This window comes from Nyctereutes procyonoides, unplaced genomic scaffold (assembly GCF_905146905.1).
Source record: "Nyctereutes procyonoides isolate TBG_1078 unplaced genomic scaffold, NYPRO_anot_genome, whole genome shotgun sequence".
Lineage (NCBI taxonomy): Eukaryota > Metazoa > Chordata > Mammalia > Carnivora > Canidae > Nyctereutes > Nyctereutes procyonoides.
This window is the reverse complement of record NW_026575120.1, coordinates 4,014,451-4,037,958: the sequence shown is the minus strand read 5'-3', so window position 1 is coordinate 4,037,958 and position 23,508 is coordinate 4,014,451. Positions and strand designations below refer to the sequence as shown.

The 23,508-nt window shown below is 38.0% G+C and overlaps 1 protein-coding gene across 1 annotated transcript in view; it reads right to left on the bottom strand.

Annotated features, from left to right (window-relative positions):
- Window positions 1–1,892: 1,892 nt before the first annotated feature.
- SGCZ (sarcoglycan zeta) overlaps window positions 1,893–23,508 on the bottom strand; it is a 459,573-nt gene continuing 437,957 nt past the window's right edge. The window contains exons 6-7 of the mRNA XM_055335292.1: window positions 15,674–15,797; window positions 1,893–2,087 (exon numbers count right to left, since the gene is read on the bottom strand). Coding sequence (XP_055191267.1) covers window positions 1,893–2,087; window positions 15,674–15,797 — 319 coding nt within the window. The remainder of the gene's footprint in view (window positions 2,088–15,673; window positions 15,798–23,508) is intronic.

Sequence of the window (23,508 nt, the reverse complement as noted above, 5' to 3'; positions counted from 1 at the left end):
AACGCTTATGTTATGTTTTTAAGCAATTGAATATCTCAATTCTTACTCCAATATTAACTTTTCTATAATAACCCCCAAATGTAAGTCAAGTTATATTTTAAAAGTGATAAAACTGCCCTAACTATTCTGACCTTTTGCTGAGTACAGAATGCATTTTAGTAAACTGGAGCTTCATCAAGCATTCAACATGTTAAGTTATCCAAACAAGGTAATTCTGGCCAAATGGTTCACTTTGCTGCTTGCATTATCCAATTTTTCTACTTTCACCAAATTACTCTGACAGGTTCCCATCTCTCACTTGGCTCTATGCTGCAGTGTTTCACAGGTTCTACGGAGATGGGCCCCCCCAAATGAAGCTTCCATACACCTGCAATGGTGTGCACGGGTGAAATAAGACTGATTGACACGTGAACATTAAGGACTTACCTTAGAGTAATCAAGTCATCTTCCCATAATAGTAAATATTTAATACAATTTTACATTCTTGGATTCTGTAAGTTTCAAGAATTCAAGTTAAGGAGTGTTGTGATAAACAAATCTACATTATTCTGGAGTTATTTATTAGTGCTAATTTACAAAAATAAGCAGTGGAGAATGAAAAGAGCTATGATTTTTGATGCCAGGGTAGCTTAACAGTCTGATAAAGGTAACTACGTATTAAGCACTCAAAGGAGATATGAACAAATTCCTTAAAATAGGAATCTAACGGAGCAAACACATTTTCAACATGTTTGTTAACATTTATATTTTTTTATCGTGTAAGCAGGGATTTATAATTTACTTTCTACTGTCCTTAAATCTTAACCTCCAATAAAAAAATACATAGATATAATTCTGAAGATTATAGTCCAATGGGAAGTGAATCCATTCTCAGCATAATGCATCACATTAGTAATTTATTTAGAGGATATGTTTGAATTTTAGCAGTCAGAGTCAAATATAAAGTGAATGGAGCAAACAGAATGTTGTACTATGAGTACTATGTAGTACTATGTACTAGTGGAAACGATAGCATGTGAATTAAAAAAAAATATATGGATTCCACACTGTCAGTATGTCCCTTCTTAACCCTATCTTATATCTCAATAAATTAGATGTTTTGTTAAAAGCAAATACGTCACATGCAAAAGCCAAGTAAATACTATATAAGGCCATTCAGATCTGACATATGACAGGATAATGGCATTTTGTTAATTCGGTAAAGATTATATTGCTGAGTGCTTTCAAAATTACCTAAGTACAAAACCCTAGACTTAGTAGACAAAGAGTAACAACACATTGAATTCAAAGAAACAAATAAAACTCAGGGTAAGATTCTGTCTCATTTTGTTTCGTTTTGTTAAAAATCACATATTGAATTTACTTTTTTTTTTTTTTTTTAGTAAAGCAAGCATTATCTAATGCTTGAAAATTTTAAAATTCAGGGATAAAAGTTTACATCCAAAAAGATGATTGGAAAATTGTGCTTTCAGGCTGTAGAATTAGTTTTCTGACAGGGCTAACCATCCTATCTTGCCATTGGAGACTGGGAATTTCATCTATGTAATGTATGTGTGTGCAGTTCATATCCAGGTCCTGCAAAAATCTAAAACTGTGTGCTTCACTTCATGTAGCAAAGGCACCTATGTTTTTCTCCCTTTTGAGCAAAAGTTATGATCCAGTTTTCCTGCTGAAGGTGATTTTTCCACTGTCCTGTCACCCACACTCTCTGCGTTGAGCAGTACAGTAAATCATGAGAGGAGGTGGCAGCGAATCCCTGCTTGCATTGGAAGAAGTTGCTCTGTGGACCATTGGAAGAAGCTCTGGACTCATCACAAGGGAAACCGAGCAGAACTGTGAAGCAGACGGACAGGAACAAAAGGCTATTCTGGTGTGAGGAGAAATCAGTCACTTCAGCTCCACAAGCAGATGTTGCTACTGGCCTGACAGGTCGACCCCACTCCTGCTGGAGAAAGGTAAAGTTTGCCATTGGGGCAGACGCACAGTTCGTACACTGTCTGCTGAGAATTTGAGGAGCTGGCTGAAGAAGATGACAACGAGCCGGTTGGTAGGTTCCCCAGGCGGATTTTATCTGCATTCAAAAATATCTGGATTGGGGGGGTAGGGGGGGAAGAAAGTGCATTGTAATTCCTTTTAGCATTCAGCATTCCTCAGAGCTTTACACCATGGTCTAATGAGAAAGACTAAACAACCAACAATTCTATTGGTTTAGCTGCCATGCTTGTTGAACAAACAAATTACATTCCTCCGGTACAGCCCAAAAGCTCGGCAGCTATCTTCTCCTTTGAGACATGGTGTGTTCTGACAGAAAGCCCTCGATCTGAAAAAGCAATATTGCACAATCTGCTCAAGGGGCCAACCCACTTATTCAAACACCACAGAAAATTAATGAGTTTGACAGAGTCTCTCCATTTAACTTCTTAATCATGCCTCGTCTGAAGAACATACAGAGAAATCGGGATGCTCGTGGAGATGACATTCCCGAAGGGATGGACGATTAATAAAAACTAAGTACTCGGTGGCCGAATTTAAAAAAAAAAAAAGTCATAAAATCATGTTGGTAGTCTAAGGGGTATACCATGTAGATAATTTGCACTCTTAACAATGATTAGATAGAATCAGGTTTGAAGTCGCCACGAAATGTATTATTTGTACGCAACACTTACTTTGCTAGATCTTCCAATCTGCAAAATTACTTCACCTGTTCCAAACATGGACTTGGCACTTTTAGGGACGGTGGTCATTTGGTTTTGACATGCAAGGGGAAAGTTTCAAAGAAAGAAAAACTGAATTGTGAAGCTGAATGAGCAAAGAAACAACCTTCTCTAGCTCTTTCTTCATTCTGTTGTTGCGTACCTGATGACTGCCTACAGGCATCTCTAACTTGACAGGAGAATCTGAGGTTACTCCATTTCCTACATATTTGCCCTCATCTGAGTCCTGTTCCCTTCTCACTGGGACTCCTCCCACAGCCCCCTAACTGGCCTGCCAGCTGCCATTCTGGTCATCTTATAGCCTGTTTACATACTGCTTAGTGAACTTCTAAGAAATATAGATCGGATCAGGTCACCCCCGTGCTCAAAACTCCCTAAAGGCCTCCCACCACACTCAGCGTGAATCTGGATTCTTTCCCATGTCCACCAAGCTCTCCCTGACCTGCCTTCTCTCTAACATCATCTCCTGGCATTCTTCTCCTTGCTTCAGCTCTTGCATTTTCTCAAACTTACCAAGGAACCCTGGCCTCTGGGCCTTTCTACACTCTATTTCTTTACCCTTCAAAACTTTTTCTCCAGACATTTACAAGTGGGGGTAGTTATTCACTGGGTGGTCAGAAAGCAAGGGTAGGAAGGAGATTTCTGGTTTTTTCCCTTCTTATATGTTTTATTATTTTTAATAGTTTTAAACTCCTTTATTTTTAAAACATTTTGAAACACAGGAATCTATTGAATGCTGCAAATAAGATTGAAAAATAATTCGTATGCCATAGACATGCATATTTTAGATTAATTTAGATGTTTCAGATCTCTACTGAAAGATCATTTTCTAAAAAAGGGTTTTCTTAACCACTCTATGAAATAACACTAATCCATTAATCTCTCTTTGATGGCATTACTTTTCTCTGTAGTACCAATCCCTTCCTAACATTGTATTAAATATGTATTTCTTCATTTATTGTTTGTTTCTCTTACTTGCAAGTAAGATCTACAGCTGTCTTTGGTTCACAGAATAGTGCATAAAATTGTATCAGTGCATATGGCATGAAATAATGTTCTTCCTTTGCCATGGACATGCCTCTCCCGTGGAGGGTACAAATGTCACCTTTAGCAAAGTCCAGTTCATCCACTTCACCCTCTATGACTCCTCCCTGATGCTCCAAGATGGAAGGACTCTTCTTATTGCTTCTCCCATAGAAACTTATTATTGATATCTTATTTTGCTCATCATTTGAAGTTATTTTACAGTTCTATTTATATCTTCCTTTGTCTAGAAAATAATATCTTCCTTGAAGGTGGAATCATACCTGAAACTTTTATAACTTCATAACATTTAACCTCACACATAGAGCTTCCTCATAATACAAATGGTTATTGAATACATTAAGGGATTATAAAGTAAATGGATGATTGAATTTACCAACAATATTCAAAGTTAAGAAAGCATGATTAAGATTTTTGTTTGTAGGTGTCAAATGTTGAAATTTATCACCCCATAATTACTTGTGTATTAAGTGACAGGAAAGCAAAGAGAAAGAAAATGCTTCTGTTTTAATTTTTTTAAGGAGACATATATTTTTTTTCCTAATAGGAAAATGGAAAGCACACAAAACAAAGCAAAAGGAAATGATGACATATTTTTGGTTATACAGGCTGGGCGTTATTTCTTCTGGCTCTGTGTCTCTTTGTTGAGGGATGTCATTGAGCGTAACACCAACCATTACATATCCTGGGCTCTTTTACTCATTTCTCCGTAGAAACAGAGGGAGGAGTTCTCTTCTGGTTGAGTTTAAGAGAAGAACTCTCTCATAGCTTACCCTGCATCCCTCACTTCTTTTTAAGGAGCTAGCATGCTTGCAGAGAGCAGAAATCCCAGACTTCATAAATACCGAAAATACTATGGGGCAAGTTCTGGAACAATGGGGTTTAGGTCTGCATGTTTAGAGATGCTTTAATTCCAAGGAAATGTCAGGAGCTGATGGCTTTGTCCAAGAAACTTTGAGACATTGATGAGAGAGCACAAAGCAAAAGTGGTGAGGAAGCTTCACGTGGGATGGATCAAATGAATGTAAGATACTGTGAACGGTTCACTTATTAGCACAGCAATAACCATTACTGGCCAGCCCCAGTGGCTTAGAGGGGCTTGCGGGCACAAGCTGGCTTTAGAGTTACAGAGAGAAGCAGGTTTTGTACAGGTAGGGTGTGCAGGTGGCAGCCTTGCAAAACAAGCACAGGAGTGGAGGCCTCATCAACAGACTTATCCTTGGAGGACTCGGGCCTTACTTGAAGCAGGTGTGTGGCTCTAGCAGCACCCTCCAGCTCGGCTATCCATTCCGGGGCTACTCTCAACAGCATGTAGTTTTAGGACAACACTTAATTCCATAAACTTCTGAGATCCATACTGTACCCTCACCCATATAGGAAAAGTATATTTTGTTAATAGATAAATATAAATGAATAGGGGCTTTTAAAGGGAAAATGATATTTTCTTGGCTTGAGATGTAAAATAAATCATGAGGTAAAAAGAGGTGTTGCATATTGATTCTTTCCAACCCGATTTCACCAGGTTTCTGCAGCATCAATGTGAGACAGTCAGGGACCTTGGGAACAAGCCCCTGTGTACCTAGAAAACTCCTGCCTGCCTGCTGGCTATTATCACCTCTCTTGCAGAACTCCCTACTGACTGTTAGCACTATTTTATTATTTTATTATTTTATTTATTTTATTATTTTTAGATTGTATCCATTTATTCACGAGAGATGCAGAGAGAGAGAAAGGCAGAGACACAGGCAGAGGGAGAAGCAGGCTCCATGCAGGGAGCCCAACGTGGGAGTAGATCCTGGGACTCCAGAACCAGGCCCTGGGCTGAAGGCAGACACTACACAGTTGAGCCATCAAGGGATCCCGTTAGCACTTTTCTTGCAGAGCAGAGCACCAGCTAAGGAGCAAGCCTAGTCCATGGCAAACCAGTCTGCGCTAAGATGGACCCCATTATAAAACAAAAATTCATGCCCAGGGGTGGAGATTTAGCATGCTAATTAGACAAGCCATGCAGGAAGAAGCATGACCTTTAAGTGCACAGGAGCTAACAAATCCCCACCTCTACAGGCTGACCTGTCACCCTTTCCCCACCTAAGTTTCTTTAAAATACTCTACCCCACCCCCCTCCTTGGAGAGTCAGCCCCAGGACTCTTTGCCTTGTGCTGCCTCCCTGGTCCTGGAACAGAAGCCCCAGTGGAGACTTGCCTGTGCTTTTCCATTTTAGGTCGGGCCCCCTTCCTGCCATTGCTGGGTCCAAGGACCTGAGTCCGGTAACCTATTTTGGCGACCACGAAGGGACCTTAGGATGAGACAGGACCCAGTGGAACTGGGGCTGCCAGACTCAAACCGCTACCCACGACCGAGGTACGACCCAGACCTCTGTGTTCTGGTGTTGTGGGGACTGGAGGGGGGCGGTTCCCAGCTTCCTTTTGTTCTTAGTGACCCTCTGGTTCCTCAGGCTTTTCTTTTCTGTCTTCTGTGAGCACTCTTTGTCTGCTTCTCTGAATCTTTTTCCTTGAACAAAGCCCAGAAGTTCAGTGTGCTGACTGCACCAGGGCTCCTCCCCTCAGAGGGTGGCAGGCCCGAGGGATCCAGCTGGCCTTCAGGTGGTAGCTGATGTCACTCACAGGGTTCCGTGGAGTGTGGGCCTCTGCTGGAACAGGCACTGCTTTTCTTTGCTACAGTCACCTTTAGCACAAGGGACACCCATATAGTTGTGATTTTGGGAGATTTGGGCCAAGAGTGATTGACCTGGTAAGGGGCTGGAGTCCCTATCTGGAGCCATTAGTCTTCATTTGTGTTTTTCTTTGTTCTCTCTCTTTTCTCACCAGTTTTCTTCCCCTGCTCACACCAAAAGTCTCTGGTTTGAGTTTGAAAACCTGTTTATGGGCAGCCCCGTGGCTCAGCGGTTTAGCTCCACCTTCAGCCCAGGGTGTGATCCTGGAAACCCGGGATGGAGCCCCACATCAGGCTCCCTGCATGGAGCCTGCTCCTCTCTCTGTGTCTCTGCCTCTCTCTCTCTCTCTCTGTCTCTCATGAATAAATAAAATCTTAAAAAAAATAAAAACCTGTTTACTTTTGTTTTCTATGTATTCATCTGTGGGGGAAAAACTGTGGACTTGAATCTGCCTCACTTAACTAAAAAGGAATATTCCAAACATAAAGAGTTAAACCTCCCCGAGTTCCCATGAGATTAAAGCCATACAGCCTTGCACACACTAGAAGCTTAAGTAAGGCCTACAACCATCTGAAATGTCCTTTGTCCAGTGATTTGTAAATTTTTTTTTTGATTTGTAAATTTTTATGTTAACCCTGCAGCAAAGGTTTCTCCTCTGCAAGCACTCTCTTCTTTGTGAAGACTGTGTATCCCGGGCAGCTGTCCTCACTTGAACTGAACAAAACACTTTTCCATTCTCTCTCTCTCTCTCTCTCTCTCTCTCTCTTTTATTTTTTTCAGAGTTTGTTCATTTTGCATCAACCTTTCCTGGCTTTAACAGGATGTCAGAACAGCCAGGCTGAGAAGCTGTGGTGTCCCCTGGAACAACGGGGCTCTTGAGACAAGCACCAGCTTGGTAGCTCCTCATGGGTGTATCCAGAAGGTCTCTGATTTCCTGACCTTCTCAATTTCAGTTGCTGGCCCTGCTTTTATTTGAGCTGTTGGGGTGTGGTGGTGGTTTACTGTTAATGTTGTCCAGGTGGAAAAAAATTAAGGATAACCTGAGTCTCAACTGGCCCAGATGGGGCTCTTTTGACATGTCTAAATTAGTTTTCTTGCACAGAATCAGAAAAGGCTGGCTTTAAGATAAACAACCCAAAACTTAGGAAGCCCTTTGGTTCAGTCAGTGAGGTCCTCAACTTTTGGGGAGAAAGGAATGCTCACAAAGATAATCTGGGCTTCTTCCTCTGATTTGTTTGTTGTCACAGCTCTGGATATCTTTGCACAAACCTGGCATATTCTAATTGAAAAATAAAAAATAATTAATGGAGCCATAAATTATAAAGCTATTTTGCAATTAGATTTATTTTCATAAAAGGGGGGTCTTCAGAAATTGTTTTTTTTTTAAGTTTTCTACAACAGTTTTAGTGGAACAAAGGCTAGGTTTTGTTTGCATCTTATTTGTGTATATGTGTCCACATGTGTTATAAATGTGAGATATTTTCTTGACCTCCAGATGGTAATTACTAAAGCTCATTTGTTAAGGAGCTCTATGTAATTGTAAAGGCAAGCACCTGTAAACATTGGGCATTTTTAAACTGAGAGATAAAAACTAACCCAATGTTTTTCAAGATCGCATGATCTGGGATGAAATCCCCTACTTAAAAGCTTTTATGTTACTCCAGTAATGCCTCACAGGAAAGGACCCAATTGATGGCCCAGAGAAATAAGGATGAACACAAATCTCAGATATCTGATTCCCTTCATAATAATCAGAATAATGAGAAAAAAGGAGAAGAAAGACAGGTGGATACTGTAAAACCTAAATCCACCCCCCCCCAAGCATGTACTGATGCTCAACCACTGCCTTCTCCCCCACCCCCTCCAGGGGGCTAAAGGGCAACCAGAGAAAAAGCATGTTTGCAGGGGGAAGAGACAAGAGCTAGAGCTAGAGATGGAAGAATGACTGTTCAAGCTTTAAAATCTGCCTCTGGTCTTGTCAGCAGCTCCCCTCCCCCCCTTCTCCTCCTGTTACAGCACCACCACCTGGACCCCTCATGCAGCTGGTTCCTATAGCATCCCTGGTGTCTCCAGCACCACTGGCTCCTGCTCCTCCCACCCTCACTGTGGAGGAGCAAAGAGCATGCTAGGTGGTCAGGCTACCACCTTATGGAAGGACTAGAACACCTCCCACGTCAGCATGATGGGGCCCAAGAGCTCCCCTGGCCTCCCACCACTTCAGATTTCCCCTCAAGAGCATCAAGTAGAATTGACAGTGGGGAACAAATGGATTGACTTTTCAGTGGACACAAGTGGATTCAAGGTTGTTGGTTTAATTAAAATAGACATGTCTTGTGGAGTTCTCAACAGCTTTCATTCTACCTGAATTTATTAAATTCATGTGGTATCTGTTGCCATTTGTTAGCATAAATGACTTAAAAATGTTTGATTTTGTCTGTCTCATCAAGTTTCCATGGGTAATTTTTATGAACAAGTAAATTAAATAAAAAGGTTTATAGCTTTTAAAATCTTTGGTAACCTAAAACTCTGAAGCTTTGATAGATTAAATGATACATCAGGCTAAATTCTTTGGATAGCTAAGTCTTTTCCAAATAAGATAAAACACCAAAACATTAATTACTGAACACAGCTTTATCTGCTTTTGGCTTATTATAGAAAAACTAAAGATAAATTTGGGTCTGTTAGTCAACATGTCTTATGCTATATTGAAAGATCATTCTAGGGGGATCTCTGGGTGGCTCAGCGGTTTAGTGCCTGTCTTCTGCCCAGGGCATGATCCTGGAGTCCTGGGATCAAGTCCCACATTGGGCCCCCTGCATGGAGCCTGCCTCTCTCTCTCTCCCATGAACAAATAAATAATAATAATAAAAAAAGATTGTTCTATAACAAAAAGCTTGTGTTTTTAAAAATTATGAAATGTATTCATAAATTTCCAATCTAAAGAGTTCTGGGTATAACGGACAGTTCACAGTTGCTTACTATTTAGTTTTTACTAGAACACGAATTGTTTCAAAGAGTCAAAATTCTGATAAACGTAATTGAGATTGCTGGAAATGATAAGGAAAACAACTCCGTATGTAAAAACGTAGGAAATATGTTTAAAAAAGCATAAGGAATGAAAATACATTTTTGTTGAGGGAAGAATTTTTTTCCTGAGACTGGTTATTTACAGAGAAAAGGCTTAGGACAAAACCTGAATGAAAACGAAAGTTGTAGAAGGCTTGTGGAGGGAATCTTCAGAAAAGAATTTTATATATGGTCAGGACCAAGAATATATGAGTCTTAAGAGTAAACTGGTATAGAAATAAAACTTGGAAAAAAAAAGAAATAAAACTTGGTTTTTCTTTCTGTTAAAAAGACCAAGTTCTTGCATTGTTGTTCTTGCTAAGAAATTATAAAGTGTTTTTTTTCTTTATCTTCCCAGAAAAACAAGGTCTCTGTATTTGTTCTTTTTTTTTCTCTGTATTTGTTCTTATCAATCCCTTGATTACTTAGGAAAATGAAGTCTTCTCAATATTAAAGGAGCCAAGTTTGCTAACAATTGTATAATTTTATGTATTTGCCTTTGGAATCTCTTGTCATCTTGGTTAAATAAATAAATATTAAGATTTATAATAATCTGTGATCCTATTTAGGCATGTGCTTTAGAACTTTCTGAGGTTTTTAACAAACTTCCCCCAAATTCAAATTCTAAATAATTCTTTCTGACTGATTAGACTTGTTTATTTGGTATGTAGGTTACAAGGGAAGCATTAACAAACAAATGATAATAAAGCTTCTTAGGCTATATTGCATGGGTCAATGCTATAACTCCTCCAGAAATTATATGAAATCCTAAAGTTTTAATATGTGCTGGTAAAAGGTCATCACTTGACATTCCAATTATTAAAGTGTGTGTCACAGAAATAACTAGATTTCCTTGCCAACTACATTCTAATGAACTCTTATCAGATCTCTATGTCTGTTTTTGAGTCTTTTGTCATTTACAGTTATTGTTCTGATGCTCTTGCAAAAGGTGTTTCAACCTCAAGAAGATTCATGAAAAGAATTTTTGACAAGTACAGGTTTTTGAGATTCTTAACATCATGAAATTAAACTAAGAATTTCTGGAACTGCTGGGAAAACTATTTGAACAGAACAAAAATTAGTAACATGGGACTAAATAAACAGAGAAAGAGGATTATAGTTTGACTCTTTTTGAAACAATGCTGGTTTGCTCTTCCAGGTTTAAGGGAACATGTTCTCTTGAGATATCTATGACTTACAGAAATTTGATAAAATATTCCTTTCTGAACAAATTGAGGTGTTGCACTTTACTCCTTTCTTGAACCCTTTAGAATTCAGAAACTTCCAGTGAGTATTCTTTCTTGGCAATTATTAATTGTTTACATAAGTTCAACAAGAATCTGTTCTCCCTGTAACACGATACTATTCAAAACATCTGTTATACTACCAAGGCTTTGACTGGAATATCATACTTGAGAAAGACATGCATAGATTCAGATATGACTAGACCCCATTAAGGGACTAAAGTTGACTTTTTTTGGAGTCAAAAGAGCCCCTTTGGAATTGTTGGCCTGGTACCTTACTAATAGAGTTCCCAGTTGAGTAAATAAGGTCACTTCTCCACAGACGCAGGAACCTAAGGATATGTTGAAGACCTCAAGAAGGAGAATTCACCCAAATATACAGGTATTGCAGACAAATCTAATGGCAAGTATCTGGCTTGGCTTCTGGCCTGAAGAAGAGGCTATTAAATTCAACTTAAAATTCCTTGCAAAAATTCCAGCAAAGCAGATTTAAGAGGACTTATGTGATCAATCACTATTCTTGCTGTACTTACGTAAATAATTAGGTCAGGTTTGTTAAAACTAGACTTGTTTTGCAAACAAATTGGTTTTAATTTGGCTATGTTTGATGAAAATGAGGGTGACTTTAGAGAGAAAATTGTGTTTCAATAACATACCCTTTGTGGATGTTAGATTTTAGTCTGAGTAATTACCTTTTAAGTGTTTGTTATTTGCTTATGAGACTGGGATGGATCCTGAATTCTTCTGGTTTCTTCAGATATCTGGTAAGCCTTTCCAAACTATGGCTTCTAATCTTCTTGCATTCTCTTGTAGTGGAATCATTAAGAAGTAAAACTGTTTCTTGTTTGTTCCTGAAGTCCTGCAGACCAAAACTAGAGCACCTGGTAGTAAATTCCAGAAAATTGCCAGGGTCGCTCATGTATAGACAATTCTCATCCCTGTTGCTCTATGGGCCACTCAAAAGACCACCCAGAGAATTTGAACTACAAATCAGAAAAATCCATCAGCTTGCTACTGCCTGCCCCTGTTCTATCTGAGGATGCTTTGAGGCTTCACATCTAGAGATCTTCTCACTGGCAGCAGTCAGGACTCAGAAACTAGGTTTATAATTTGCTCCAATCATCAACCTGTGTTTTACTTTTATTTTCACAGAAATACCTTTTATTAATACCTGATTGCTTGCTGAACAAGGAGGAGCCTATACTGTTATTAACAAAACCTGGTGTGCCAGTATAACTAACTCAAGAAAATTGAAGTAAATGCAAAAAAGGGTTTCTGAGCAGGCATCCTGGCTGCATTGGTATAACCAAGGGACAAATCCTAACTATATGTAGTCAACAATCAACAGTGCCCTCCCCAGTCTCTCATGCTTGCTTGTTTGTTTGTTTCCCCTCTCCTGGGATGATTGGTGGCTATCCTACCGCTACTTATTTTTGGTTCCTGTCAGTTTAACCTGTTACTAAAGTTAGTGTCATTCAAGCTCCAACAATTCCAAAACAAGCTACTGGTGGCACAAGGATTCCAACCTATACTGCTACAGGAAGACCCAAGTCCCCAGAAGTGCGTAGAACAGTCAGAAAGAAAATTTGTGCCTCTAGGGTAGGAGAGGGACAATGCCCCCGCTCAGCAGGAAGCAGTTTCAGAAGTTGAGACCTTTAGTTCCTTCTCCTTAAGAAGAAGGAAGATGAAATCTCTCAGAGGAGAAATAAGACAGTCGGGGACCTTGGGAACAAGCCCCTGTGCACTTAGAAAACTCCTTCCTGCCTGCTGGCTATTATCACCTCTTTTGCAGAACTCCCTACTGACTGTTAGCACTTTTCTTGCAGAGCAGAGCACCAGCTAAGGAGCAAGCCTAATCCATGGCAAACCAGTCTGCACCAAGATGGACCCCAGTACTGACCTTTCACCCACTTTTCCCCCCATTATAAAACGGAAATTCATGCCCAGGTGGAGATTTAGCATGCTAATTAGACAAGCCACCTCTACAGGCTGACCTGTCACCCTTTCCCCACCTAAGTTTCTTTAAAATACTCTACCGCCCCCCTCTCCTTAGAGAGTCAGCCCTAGGACTCTTTGCTTTGGGCTGCCTCCCTGGTGCTGGAGCAGAAGCCCCAGTGGAGCCTTGCCTGTGCTTTTCCATTTTAGGTCCGGGCCCTTCCTGCCATTGCTGGGTCCAAGGACCCGAGTCCGGTAACTGATGGGTTTGCTCACGTCTCCTTCTGTTCTGCTAAGGCAGTTACTGTGAAACGGTTCAACTTCCAAATTCTGAAATTGATATTTCTCTTCTGTATTGTCCTATAAACCATAGAATCCATTTGTTCTGAAACTCTCCCTGGTGCTCCCAATCACTCGCCTGAGCTTTTAAATCAAGGCCCACTGTCTTCTCTGAACCAAGATTTCATTTATCCCTTTCTTACTTTTTGAAATCAGGCCTATCACTGTGATAGAAAAGCTCAATAGATTTGCAAAATAAAAATTGTTCCCCCTTCCTCTGCAATCCTGTAACATACGTGTTATTGCATTATTGCATGGCCGTGTGGTATTAAAACACTTGCAAAGTTCCACCTATATTATGATGCAGGTTGACTTCAGTGAAGAATTGGAAATTCCTTGCAATACTATATCTGAAATGACTGAATCTTCATCACTGCATAATTTTGCGTGCAATTTCATTCTTATGCATTTTGTCAGTTACTTTGTTACCTCAATATTATGTTTGTCCTGATCTTAACTACTTTAAAAACAGTCTAAGGGAGGGACTTTTTATCTATTTTGTTTAGTAAATGATCAGTTTGCCTTTCTGTGGCATAGTCAGTGGAGCAAGGAGAAAGATTTCATATCATTTCACACTTTTTCCTAGGAAAATTACATGTTATTTTATTCCAATATAAAGTGCTGTGCTTTTCTGTGTCTTTATGTTATTAATATAAAAAATTGACCACAGCTGAAAATCTCTGGCTATGATTTATTTATAGCATAATATCCAATTCAGAATTAAAAGCTAACCTGTAATTGAATCCAAGGATTCATTCCGCTGATACACTGAATAAAAGAAGATGAGTAAAGTGGTGCATAAATAAGAACAGAACAGAGATTAATAACCACCAATATTTATTATGGGATGATTCATTATGAATAATTTGAATGAAATGATTAGCATGATAAAAGCAACTCTTTAAAAAGGATGCAAGATACTTAAAGATTTCCATCTTGCTGTGGTAGACAAAGTATTGTATTCTGTAATTGTAGCAGAAAGAAACCTTGAAAGGTAATAAGGATATACTTTTACAATATTATGAAGTATATTTCTAGATCATTAAGTGTTAATATCCATTAATATGCTAATATGGTCCTGCCAGTAATTTTGTTTATAAAAAAGAAGCAAAATATGTAATTAAAATTCATCTTGAATCAACAACTGAAATAGTGGCATAAAGGTAAGAAAGGAACATCTTCCTTCGATTCTATTGATTTCTCCCTTCATCTTTACATCTGAAGAGGCATAAAATGCTCCAGAGCATCTTTCTCAAGTTATTCTTCTGTTCTTTTTCTTCTCAGCTTGACCTTTATAAGCTCATAATAAGATTTAAAAAGCACGAGAAGGAAGAAAATACTAAGGGACTTAATTGGTAGAAGCAGCAATACAATGGATTTAGACTTTCAAGGACTTTGGTATAAGGATTTGAAATAATTAAAATTAAAAACAAGCAAGCAAAAGAGAAACTATCAAGATGTCCAGGAAGACTTGAAAAAAAAAACAAAAAAAAACAAATGAGAATCCTAAAAATGAACAATGTAATTATTAAAATTATTTAAGATTTTATTTATTTGAGAGAAGAGAGAGAGGGACCCACCCGAGAGCTGGGGGTAGGGAGGAGCAGAGAGAGAGGGAGAAGGAGACTGAGCCACTGAGCAGGGAGCCCAATGTGGGGTTTGATCCCAGGACCCTGAGATCATGACCTGAGCCCAAGGTAGACATTTAACCAACTAAGCCACTCAGGCACCTCTAATTATTGAACTCAAAAGCTCAACAGAGGCATTAAATAAGAAATTAGATACTGAAAAGGAACCTGGGCATGTAGATCTGAACAAACAGAATGAGTCACCCGGGAGACAGAGAAATAGAAACTAAGAAGGAGAGACTAAGAGCTCTGGCAGGTAAGGAGATGGAAACAGAGTTTCTTCAGAGTTGCAGAAAAGGGCCATAGAGGAAATGGGGAGCAGTAATATGAGAAAACCCAATGCTGAGGAATTTCCAGAATTGACAAAAATGTCATTCTGCTGGCACAACCATGACTAGCAGCAGATAAGGTACATGAAATGAATGTGTGCCTATGGCATTCCAGTGGAAGACTGGCAGATGGAAGACAGGGTTCTTTACAGCAGGCACTGAGGGAAAGCAATGCTCTTTAAAGGAATGACAACGGACTTACAGGAGATTCTTGGAGGAAGTAAAGTAACATGGGAGAAAAATGTTAACATGTATCTATCTCCTTATCTAGGGAATAACAGTTGGGCTAAATGGTAACATAACTTTTGTTTCATTTTTCTTTTAGAAGAAATATAGGAACCATTTCTACAGAAAAAAAAAAAGTACTTTTGGAAGACCCAAAAAGAAATTAAAAAAACAAAGACTGCCTTCACTCTTGATATTATCTTGATGTTTATTATGTTTATCTGCCAATTCTGAAACCAGAGGAATTTAGATGCCCCACTTAAAATTGACTTATTGAATGGGTATCTTTCTGTAGAAAATAAATGGAGCTTTGTTTTAGGAATATAACATCAGTTTTTTACCAAATTTCATATTCAGGACGTATTATATTTCCATAATTTAAGTTCTCTCATGACGCAGTCCTTTATGTGTCACTGCATATAATTTGAGAAGCACTCTCCGCAGTAAAGGTCCAGTCTCTGCCCTGGGAACTCACCTCCCCTTCTGTAGACTGTAGATGGAGCTCCTTCCTGCAGGTGGCCTTGAAGTCTCCTGCAGCAGCGCTCACCTGGACCCCTCGCGGAGCTTCCATTATCAAGGACCTGGTGGGCGATTCAAGCCTAAGAGCAAAACAAAAGACTCTTTCATAGTAAAAAGAAAAACAAATTATGATGGACTAAAAGATAACATTAGTAACTACAACAAACAGGTAAGCATAAATAAAAATCCTTGCCATTTCAAAGAAAGCCAAAATGAGTTTTAGAATGATTGCCTTATCTATTTTTTGGCTCTTTATGAAATTGTTCATTTGCTAACATCAATTATTTACTCTCATTTGTTTAATGATTTAATAACAGTTTCTTATGTGGTTTCCTTTCACAACGCACATGAAAAGTAGGTCGTGGTAAGTATACTTGCTTACATCTTTTACATATTTTCAAAATTAATGATTGAGTTTTAATAAATAAATTTCTACCGACTTAGCATGTAACTATCCCTCAATAAAGTGGCTTGCAAAGAGAGAAGTTTAATGAAAATCATTAATATCGTGAACTTTTAAGCATTCCAGTCAAAATTTTGTAGACCTGAAAATTTTCAAAGTACTCATTAAACTTTTAGAAATTAATTAAAATGAAGAAATAAGCCATTTCCTACATCAACCAACCTCTACTGGCCCAGGAAAATGTCCACAGAATGAATGACATTAGACTGAGAGCGAATAAGTAAACGAGAGATGATACATCAGTTCAAGTATGATTAAAGATTGCATAAATTATGAGGGGGGAAAAACACAACTGTTTTATTTATTTATTTATTTATTTATTTATTTATTTATTTATTTAAAGATTTTATTTATTTATTCATGAGAGACACAGAGAGAAAGGGAGAGGCAGAGACACAGGCAGAGATTGAAGCAGGCTCCACGCAGGGAGTCAATCCCGGGTCTCCAGGACCACATGTTGGGCCGAAGGCCGCGCTAAACTGCTGAGCCACCTGGGCTACCCAACACAACTGTTTTAGATAGTTGTACCTGCAAAAAAGCTAGCTGGCAATTTCAAAATGATCCTCAATTATAAAACTAGAGAAAAGGGCAGGGATTCCTGGGTGGCGCAGCGGTTTGGCGCCTGCCTTTGGCCCAGGGCGCAATCCTGGAGACCCGGGATCGAATCCCACGTCGGGCTCCCGGTGCATGGAGCCTGCTTCTCCCTCTGCCTGTGTCTCTGCCTCTCTCTCTCTCTCTCTGTGACTATCATAAATAAATAAAAAATTAAAAAAAAAGAAAAAATAAAACTAGAGAAAAGGGCAAAAGAAGGCAGAACATGGAAACTAGAATACAGTGGTAAAAAGCACAAGTGTGAGAAGAGGAACCATTCCCAAGTTGGTCTTTTTGGATGAATGTTCTGTTCTGGGACAGCAATTGCGCGTGTTTCCCCTGACCAGACAGCTTTAGGACAAGAGTCCCCTCAGCTCACATTCACCAACATCCAGAGCAACTCATTTCCTCTGAGGCAACTGATCCAGAGAGTTGTTTTGCAGGGAAAACCGCATCAAATAGTTTGATCTCTGAAGATCAGCTCTTTCTCAATGGTGAAGTTGAACTTAGAGACTTTCAAGTGACATGAAGGAGGAGACTCAGCATTTAGAAGAAGTAAATTCGACATTTTCAAATTTTTTTTTTCACTCACCAAAGTAACTTTGAAACTTTCATCTCTATGGTCCTCTTGGACATCTTTATAAAATCCCTGGATGGGTCCGATTTTGAATATATATATATATATATATATATATATATATAATATGTTTTATATTTTTAAAGAAATGTTTGTATTTTTTTAGAAAAACAAAAATCATGATTTCACACAGCATTTAAAAACTTGAAAATAAAAAATTTCACTCATAATCCTCATACTTTCCACATAGAATCTACATTTCTATTAAACTGTGTATTTTATGATCGATTTCTCCTAATACATCCCCAAATATACACCATTCTCCACTACGATTTTCATTGGTTAATTATCCATAACATTAAATGTAATTATATAAGATTGGATATGATGAACAATTCAAATAGAAGTCAGGTACTTAATTAAAATGAATTAATATTCTAAAACAGAATGTGAATCTGACATTCAAGCAAACACAACTCAGTTAATTTATAAGTGGGAGAAAAAGCCCCGTGACTTTATCAAATAATTGATATGGTTTAGTTTGTTTCCAAGGATAGGGGTTGAAGTTCCTACTCATATATTTGATAATAAGATACTCATATTAAATGTGTACATGTTTTTGTATTATATTTCTACCCTGTTTGACATTTGGTACTAGAACACTAAAATATATTTAGTCTTTCTGGGCTTTTGAGTTTTTCCATTCTCATTTTTATTATTTAATCAGAAAATATAATATCCGTCTTCATTTTAGACTTCAGGTAGCCATCTCCAGCAAAGCCACAGAGTACAGTGGTTTGCTACCACTGACTTAGAGGATCTCTATTCAAAGAGGCAGGAAAGACCTAGAGATGGGTTCAGGAGAGTTAGCCAGTAGCAATAAGACTCAGTTTCTGCATCTCTAAATTGAGAGTTACAGCATTTCCTTTGGGGCCATAAGAGATATCTTAGGAGAAGTAAGGGACATAAATATGTAGTGGGGCAGTACTTTGAGATATTGATGGAATTTCCTTTCCTATCACATTTCCTAGAAGTTCAGCTGTTCACTAAATAGTATCTTTTGCCATAAACAGTGGAAGATGGAGCAGAGAAGTTGATAAAGATCTTTCAAGTTTCCTAATCTTATAGAACTTTGAACTGAAAAATACCTAGCTGTGGAATGTGTTGAAAGTGATTCAGCACACGAGCAAAAACATCAAAAGAAAAGTAGCCAGTGAGAGCTTGTGCTCTATTTCCACCTGTTGGAGCACTGTTTTCTTGATTCACAGAATAAAGAAGATTTGGTTGGGGAATGAACAGAATCGGTTTCAAATTGTTCTCTGTGTTGTGCTACCTGAGGCCAAGCCCTATGACGTATGGCCTTTATTCTTTATGGGTTAGAGGTCTGAAGAGAGTAGAGATATCTCAGGATGACTGAGGACAAGAGACCAAAGATTCTCCACCGAGAGAGAGGTGGTGACCTGTGGTGAAGAACGTGTAAACAGAGGGAAGAATGAGAACCTCTTGGCAAATGTCAGCTTGGGTCATGAGGCTCTAATGACCAAATATCACCCCAAATGCTTTGGCACAGTGTAAACCCCTTGGTACAGTGATGGAACCCCAGAGACAAAGAAGATAATTGAATAGACTGAGGCTGAATTTTTGATATCAGTGCAATGAAGGCCAAATATGTAAATACAGTTTTATAAGAATATTTTCATTTCTGTGCAGCTGATCTACTGGCCTAAGACAATATATACCTGCCACATCACACATATATAATTACATATATATAATATATACACACACACATATATACTTATATATAATATATACCTATATACTTAATAATTTACATATATGTAAAATTGATCAAAGAATACACAAAACATTCAAAAAGTGGTAGCAACTTTATAGTGCTGCTAAATCAGGTTATGAAGTGATTAAGACATTGAATTAAACAGGTTTCAACTGTATGCTTTGTTAATCTTGATAAAACTAAGTGTGGTATTTGCTTCAACGTGGATGGAACTGGAGGGTATTACGCTGAGTGAAGTAAGTCAGTCGGAGAAGGACAAACAGTGTATGTTCTCATTCATTTGGGGAATATAAATAATAGCGAAAGGGAATATAAGGGAAGGGAGAAGAAATGTGTGGGAAATATCAGAAAGGGAGACAGAACATAAAGACTCCTAACTCTGGGAAACGAACTAGGGGTGATGGAAGGGGAGGAGGGTGGGGGGTGGGGGTGAGTGGGTGATGGGCACTGAGGGGGACACTTGACGGGATGAGCACTGGGTGTTATTCTGTATGTTGGTAAATTGAACACCAATAAAAAATTAATGTATTAAAAAAAAAACTAAGTGTGGTAATCAACAAAATATATATAAATCTTATTTCCAAACTATAAGTTCAATTAATCCTCAACAAAGCAGGAAAAACTATCCAATGGGAAAAAGTCATTTCAACTCATCCTATACTTAAAACTTTGCACGGATTATCTCACAATCATTCCACTAATACTGAGAAATGCATACTCTATCCATATTTTACTTAGGAAGTAGTTGAATCTTAGTGTAGTTATTTGTTTAGGATTAACTAGCTTGCATCTCATATCCAAAACCACCTTGAAAAAGAACAGCAATGTTGAACTTAAAAACTTTGAAGCACTTTAAGCATTTTAAGCAGAGCTATAATAATGAAGACAGTTGCCGGCCTGGCATAACAAATAACAAATAGAACAATAAAATAACAGACTCTAGAAATAAACTCCAACAAGTATGGTCATCTGGTTTTTGACAAACGCAGTAAAGTGACCCAATGAGAAAAAAGTAGTCTTTTCAACAGTGCTGGAATAACTGATCTCTATATGGACAAAAAGAACTTCAGTCTATACCACTGTTATCAAAAATAAAAACTAAAACATAAGGCTTTTGTTATTTTGATTATTTTTTAAAAGTTTATTTATTTTAGAGAAAGAAGAGAGAGAGAACTTGTAATGGGGGTGGGGTGGGTGGCCCAGAGGAGAGAATCCTCAAGCCTGCTCCCTGCTGAGCTGAGAGCCTAACCCAAACCTCAAATCCACCACCCTGAAATCATGACCTGACAGGAAACCAAGAGTCAGATGCTTAACCCACTAAGCCACTCAGGCACCTTTAAAATGTAAGGCTTTTTGTTTATTTATTTTTTAAGATTTTATTTATTTATTTATGAGAGACAGAGAGAGTGAGGCAGAGAGAAAAGCCGGCTCCCTGAGGGGACCCGATGTGGGACTTGATCCCAGGTCTCCAGGATCCTGCCCTGAGCCAAAGGCAGATGCTCAACCGCTGAGCCACTCCAGGTGTCCCATTGTAAGGTTTTTTAAAGGAAAATATCTTTGTGATGTGGAAATAGGGCAAACTTTCTTAGGCTACAAAAAGGAGTAACAAGGGATGCCTGGGTGGCTCAGCGGTGATCTCGGAGTGCCGGGATCCAGTCCCACATCGGGCTCCCTGCATGGAGCCTGCTTCTCTCTCTGCCTGTGTCTCTGCCTCTCATGAATAAATAAATAAATAAATAAATAAATAAATAAATAAATAAATAATAAATAAACTATTTTTACAAAAGGAATAACACAAATATTTTAAAACATAAATTAGATGTCTTCAAGATGAAAAGCTGCTTTTCAAAATCCATCAATAAAATGAATATACCCATAGACTGGGAAATAATATCCACAAAATACATATGTTACAAAGGACTGGTGTCAGGATATATAAATAATCCTCTAGTTCAAAGATAAAAATACAAAAAACACAGTTAAGATATGGACAAAAGATTTGAACAAACACTTCACTATATATAAGGTTGTTCTATATGTACATGAAAAAATCATTAATGTCATTACTCATCAAGTAACGGCAAATTAAAAACATGAAATGCCACTAAGCATCCACCAGAATGGCTCAAGTTAATAAGAATGCTAACACTGAATATTGGGGAAATGTGCACTACTGAAATTCTCATTCATTTTTACAGAAAATGATATAATCGCTTTGGAAAGCTCTGACATTTTCATATAAAACTTAATACATGCTGGCTATATCCCAAGTGTCTATCAATTAGGAAAATGCATAAATAAAATATTGTATGTTCATGTAATGGAATACTAATCAACAGTAAAGCAGAAAGAACTATTGATACAGACAAGAGCACAGATGGATCTTAAAAACATCTTGTGGAGTGAAAGAAATCTTGCAAAGAAGAGTACATATTGTAGATTAATTTATAATTAGTACTAAATCAATCTAACCTAATCCAGGGTGAAAAAAGGTGAGAGAAAATGTTGCTTCTTGTGGGTAGTGATGGGGATTTTCTGGGAAGGGCATAAGAGAACTCTCTGGGTTATTATGTGTGTTGTTCTTTAAATTATTTATTTATTTATTTGAGAGAGAGTGTGTGTGCAGGGGGAGGAGCAGAGGAAGAAGGACAAGCAGACTCTGCACTGAGTGGAGAGTCCGATGTGGGGTTCCATCTCATGACCCTGAGATCATGACCTGAGCTGAAATCAACCTTTAACCAAGCAATCCAGTTCTTAATCAACCACCAATCAACCAATTGGACATTTAACTAAGTGAGCCACTCAGGTGCCCTGATGATAATGTTTTATATCGTGGTAGAAATTTGGGTTACACAGGTATATGAATTTGTCAAAACTCTGGAAATGTGCACTTAATTTTTGTGAATGTCATTGTATGATTATTTTTAAAAGAAAAGAAACTGTAAGTAATCATGAATAGTAGTTAATGATATGCATGCCAAAGTGAATAGGCAACGTGTATAGATTTATACAATGTATGTTCAAAAGCATAAAAAATAAGATATACTGACAGACGGCTAGTGGAATGTGTACATATGTGATTAAAGGGGACAACAAGGACAACAATAATGAAGCAATCTAGCTGGGGGTATGTAGATGGTCACTATGAGATGCTTCAACACTAAGCATGTTTGAGAATTTTCATAAAATGTTGGGAAAGAAAGTATGGTCTCAGATCTTATAGAATATCTGCTTTACTCAATTTTGGTTAAAATATATAAAACATTATGCTATGTAGATCCAAATAGGAAAACCGTTAACCGATGCTAATGTTCGACTGTCATTGACCATTAAAATTCAATAAAGTGTACTAATGACATATAGGGATGCTTTTAAAATATTTTTAATTCATAGGATGCTTGGATGGCTCAGTGGTTGAGCATCTGCCTTTGGCTCAGGGCGTGATCCTGGATCTCGAGATCGAGTTCCCTTCAGGGAGCCTGCTTTTGTCTCTGCCTGTATCTCTGCCTCTCTCTCTATGTCTGTCATGAATAAATAAATAAAATCTTAAAATATATATATATATATATATTTAATTCCTGTTGCTAAATTGCCATGTTAATATAAATGATGTATCACTCAATGTCTATATGTTACAGTTACTTTCTGGAGAGGGATATCTATTATTTACTTTACCTAAAAATTCAAAAATTTGAGATATTATTGGATAAAAGTAAATTCCTATCTACTTCCATATCATGAAAATTCTAATATTTTAAAAAAATAATGAACATATGTAATAAAATCCCAACAAGAATCTCAATAGAGTCTCTTGAAGCTTAAAACATTGTGTTAACTATTTTGGGGAGAAAAGCACGTGTGACACTTATTATATTTTTAAAATGAAGTTAAGGTGGCAAATTTTCTTTTTAAAATTGGAACATAATATGATATTATTTTAATTAAAAGTGAGATTGAAAAAAAAGTGAGATTGAAATTAAAAATAGAAACTCATCAATGGTGGGTGCCTGGGTGGCTCGGTCGGTTAAACATCTGCCTTGGACTCAGGTTGTGATCTTGGGGTCCTGGGATCAATCCCCACGTTGGGCTCCTTGCTCAGCAGAGAGTGTGCTTCTCCCTCTGACCCTCCCCAGTGTCATGCTGTCTCTCTCTCTCTTTCACTCTCTATCAAATAAATAAATAAAAGCTTAAAAAAATTCATCATAGAACACAATATAATTTAAAACATCAAAAGTATTTATGAGAAATTAGTTTATGAGAAATATGGCAATCATTTTGGGTGGAAAATCCTAGGTTATTTAATAAAGATGCTTGATAATTGACTCTCCATACTGAAGACAATAACATTAGATCCTTCATATT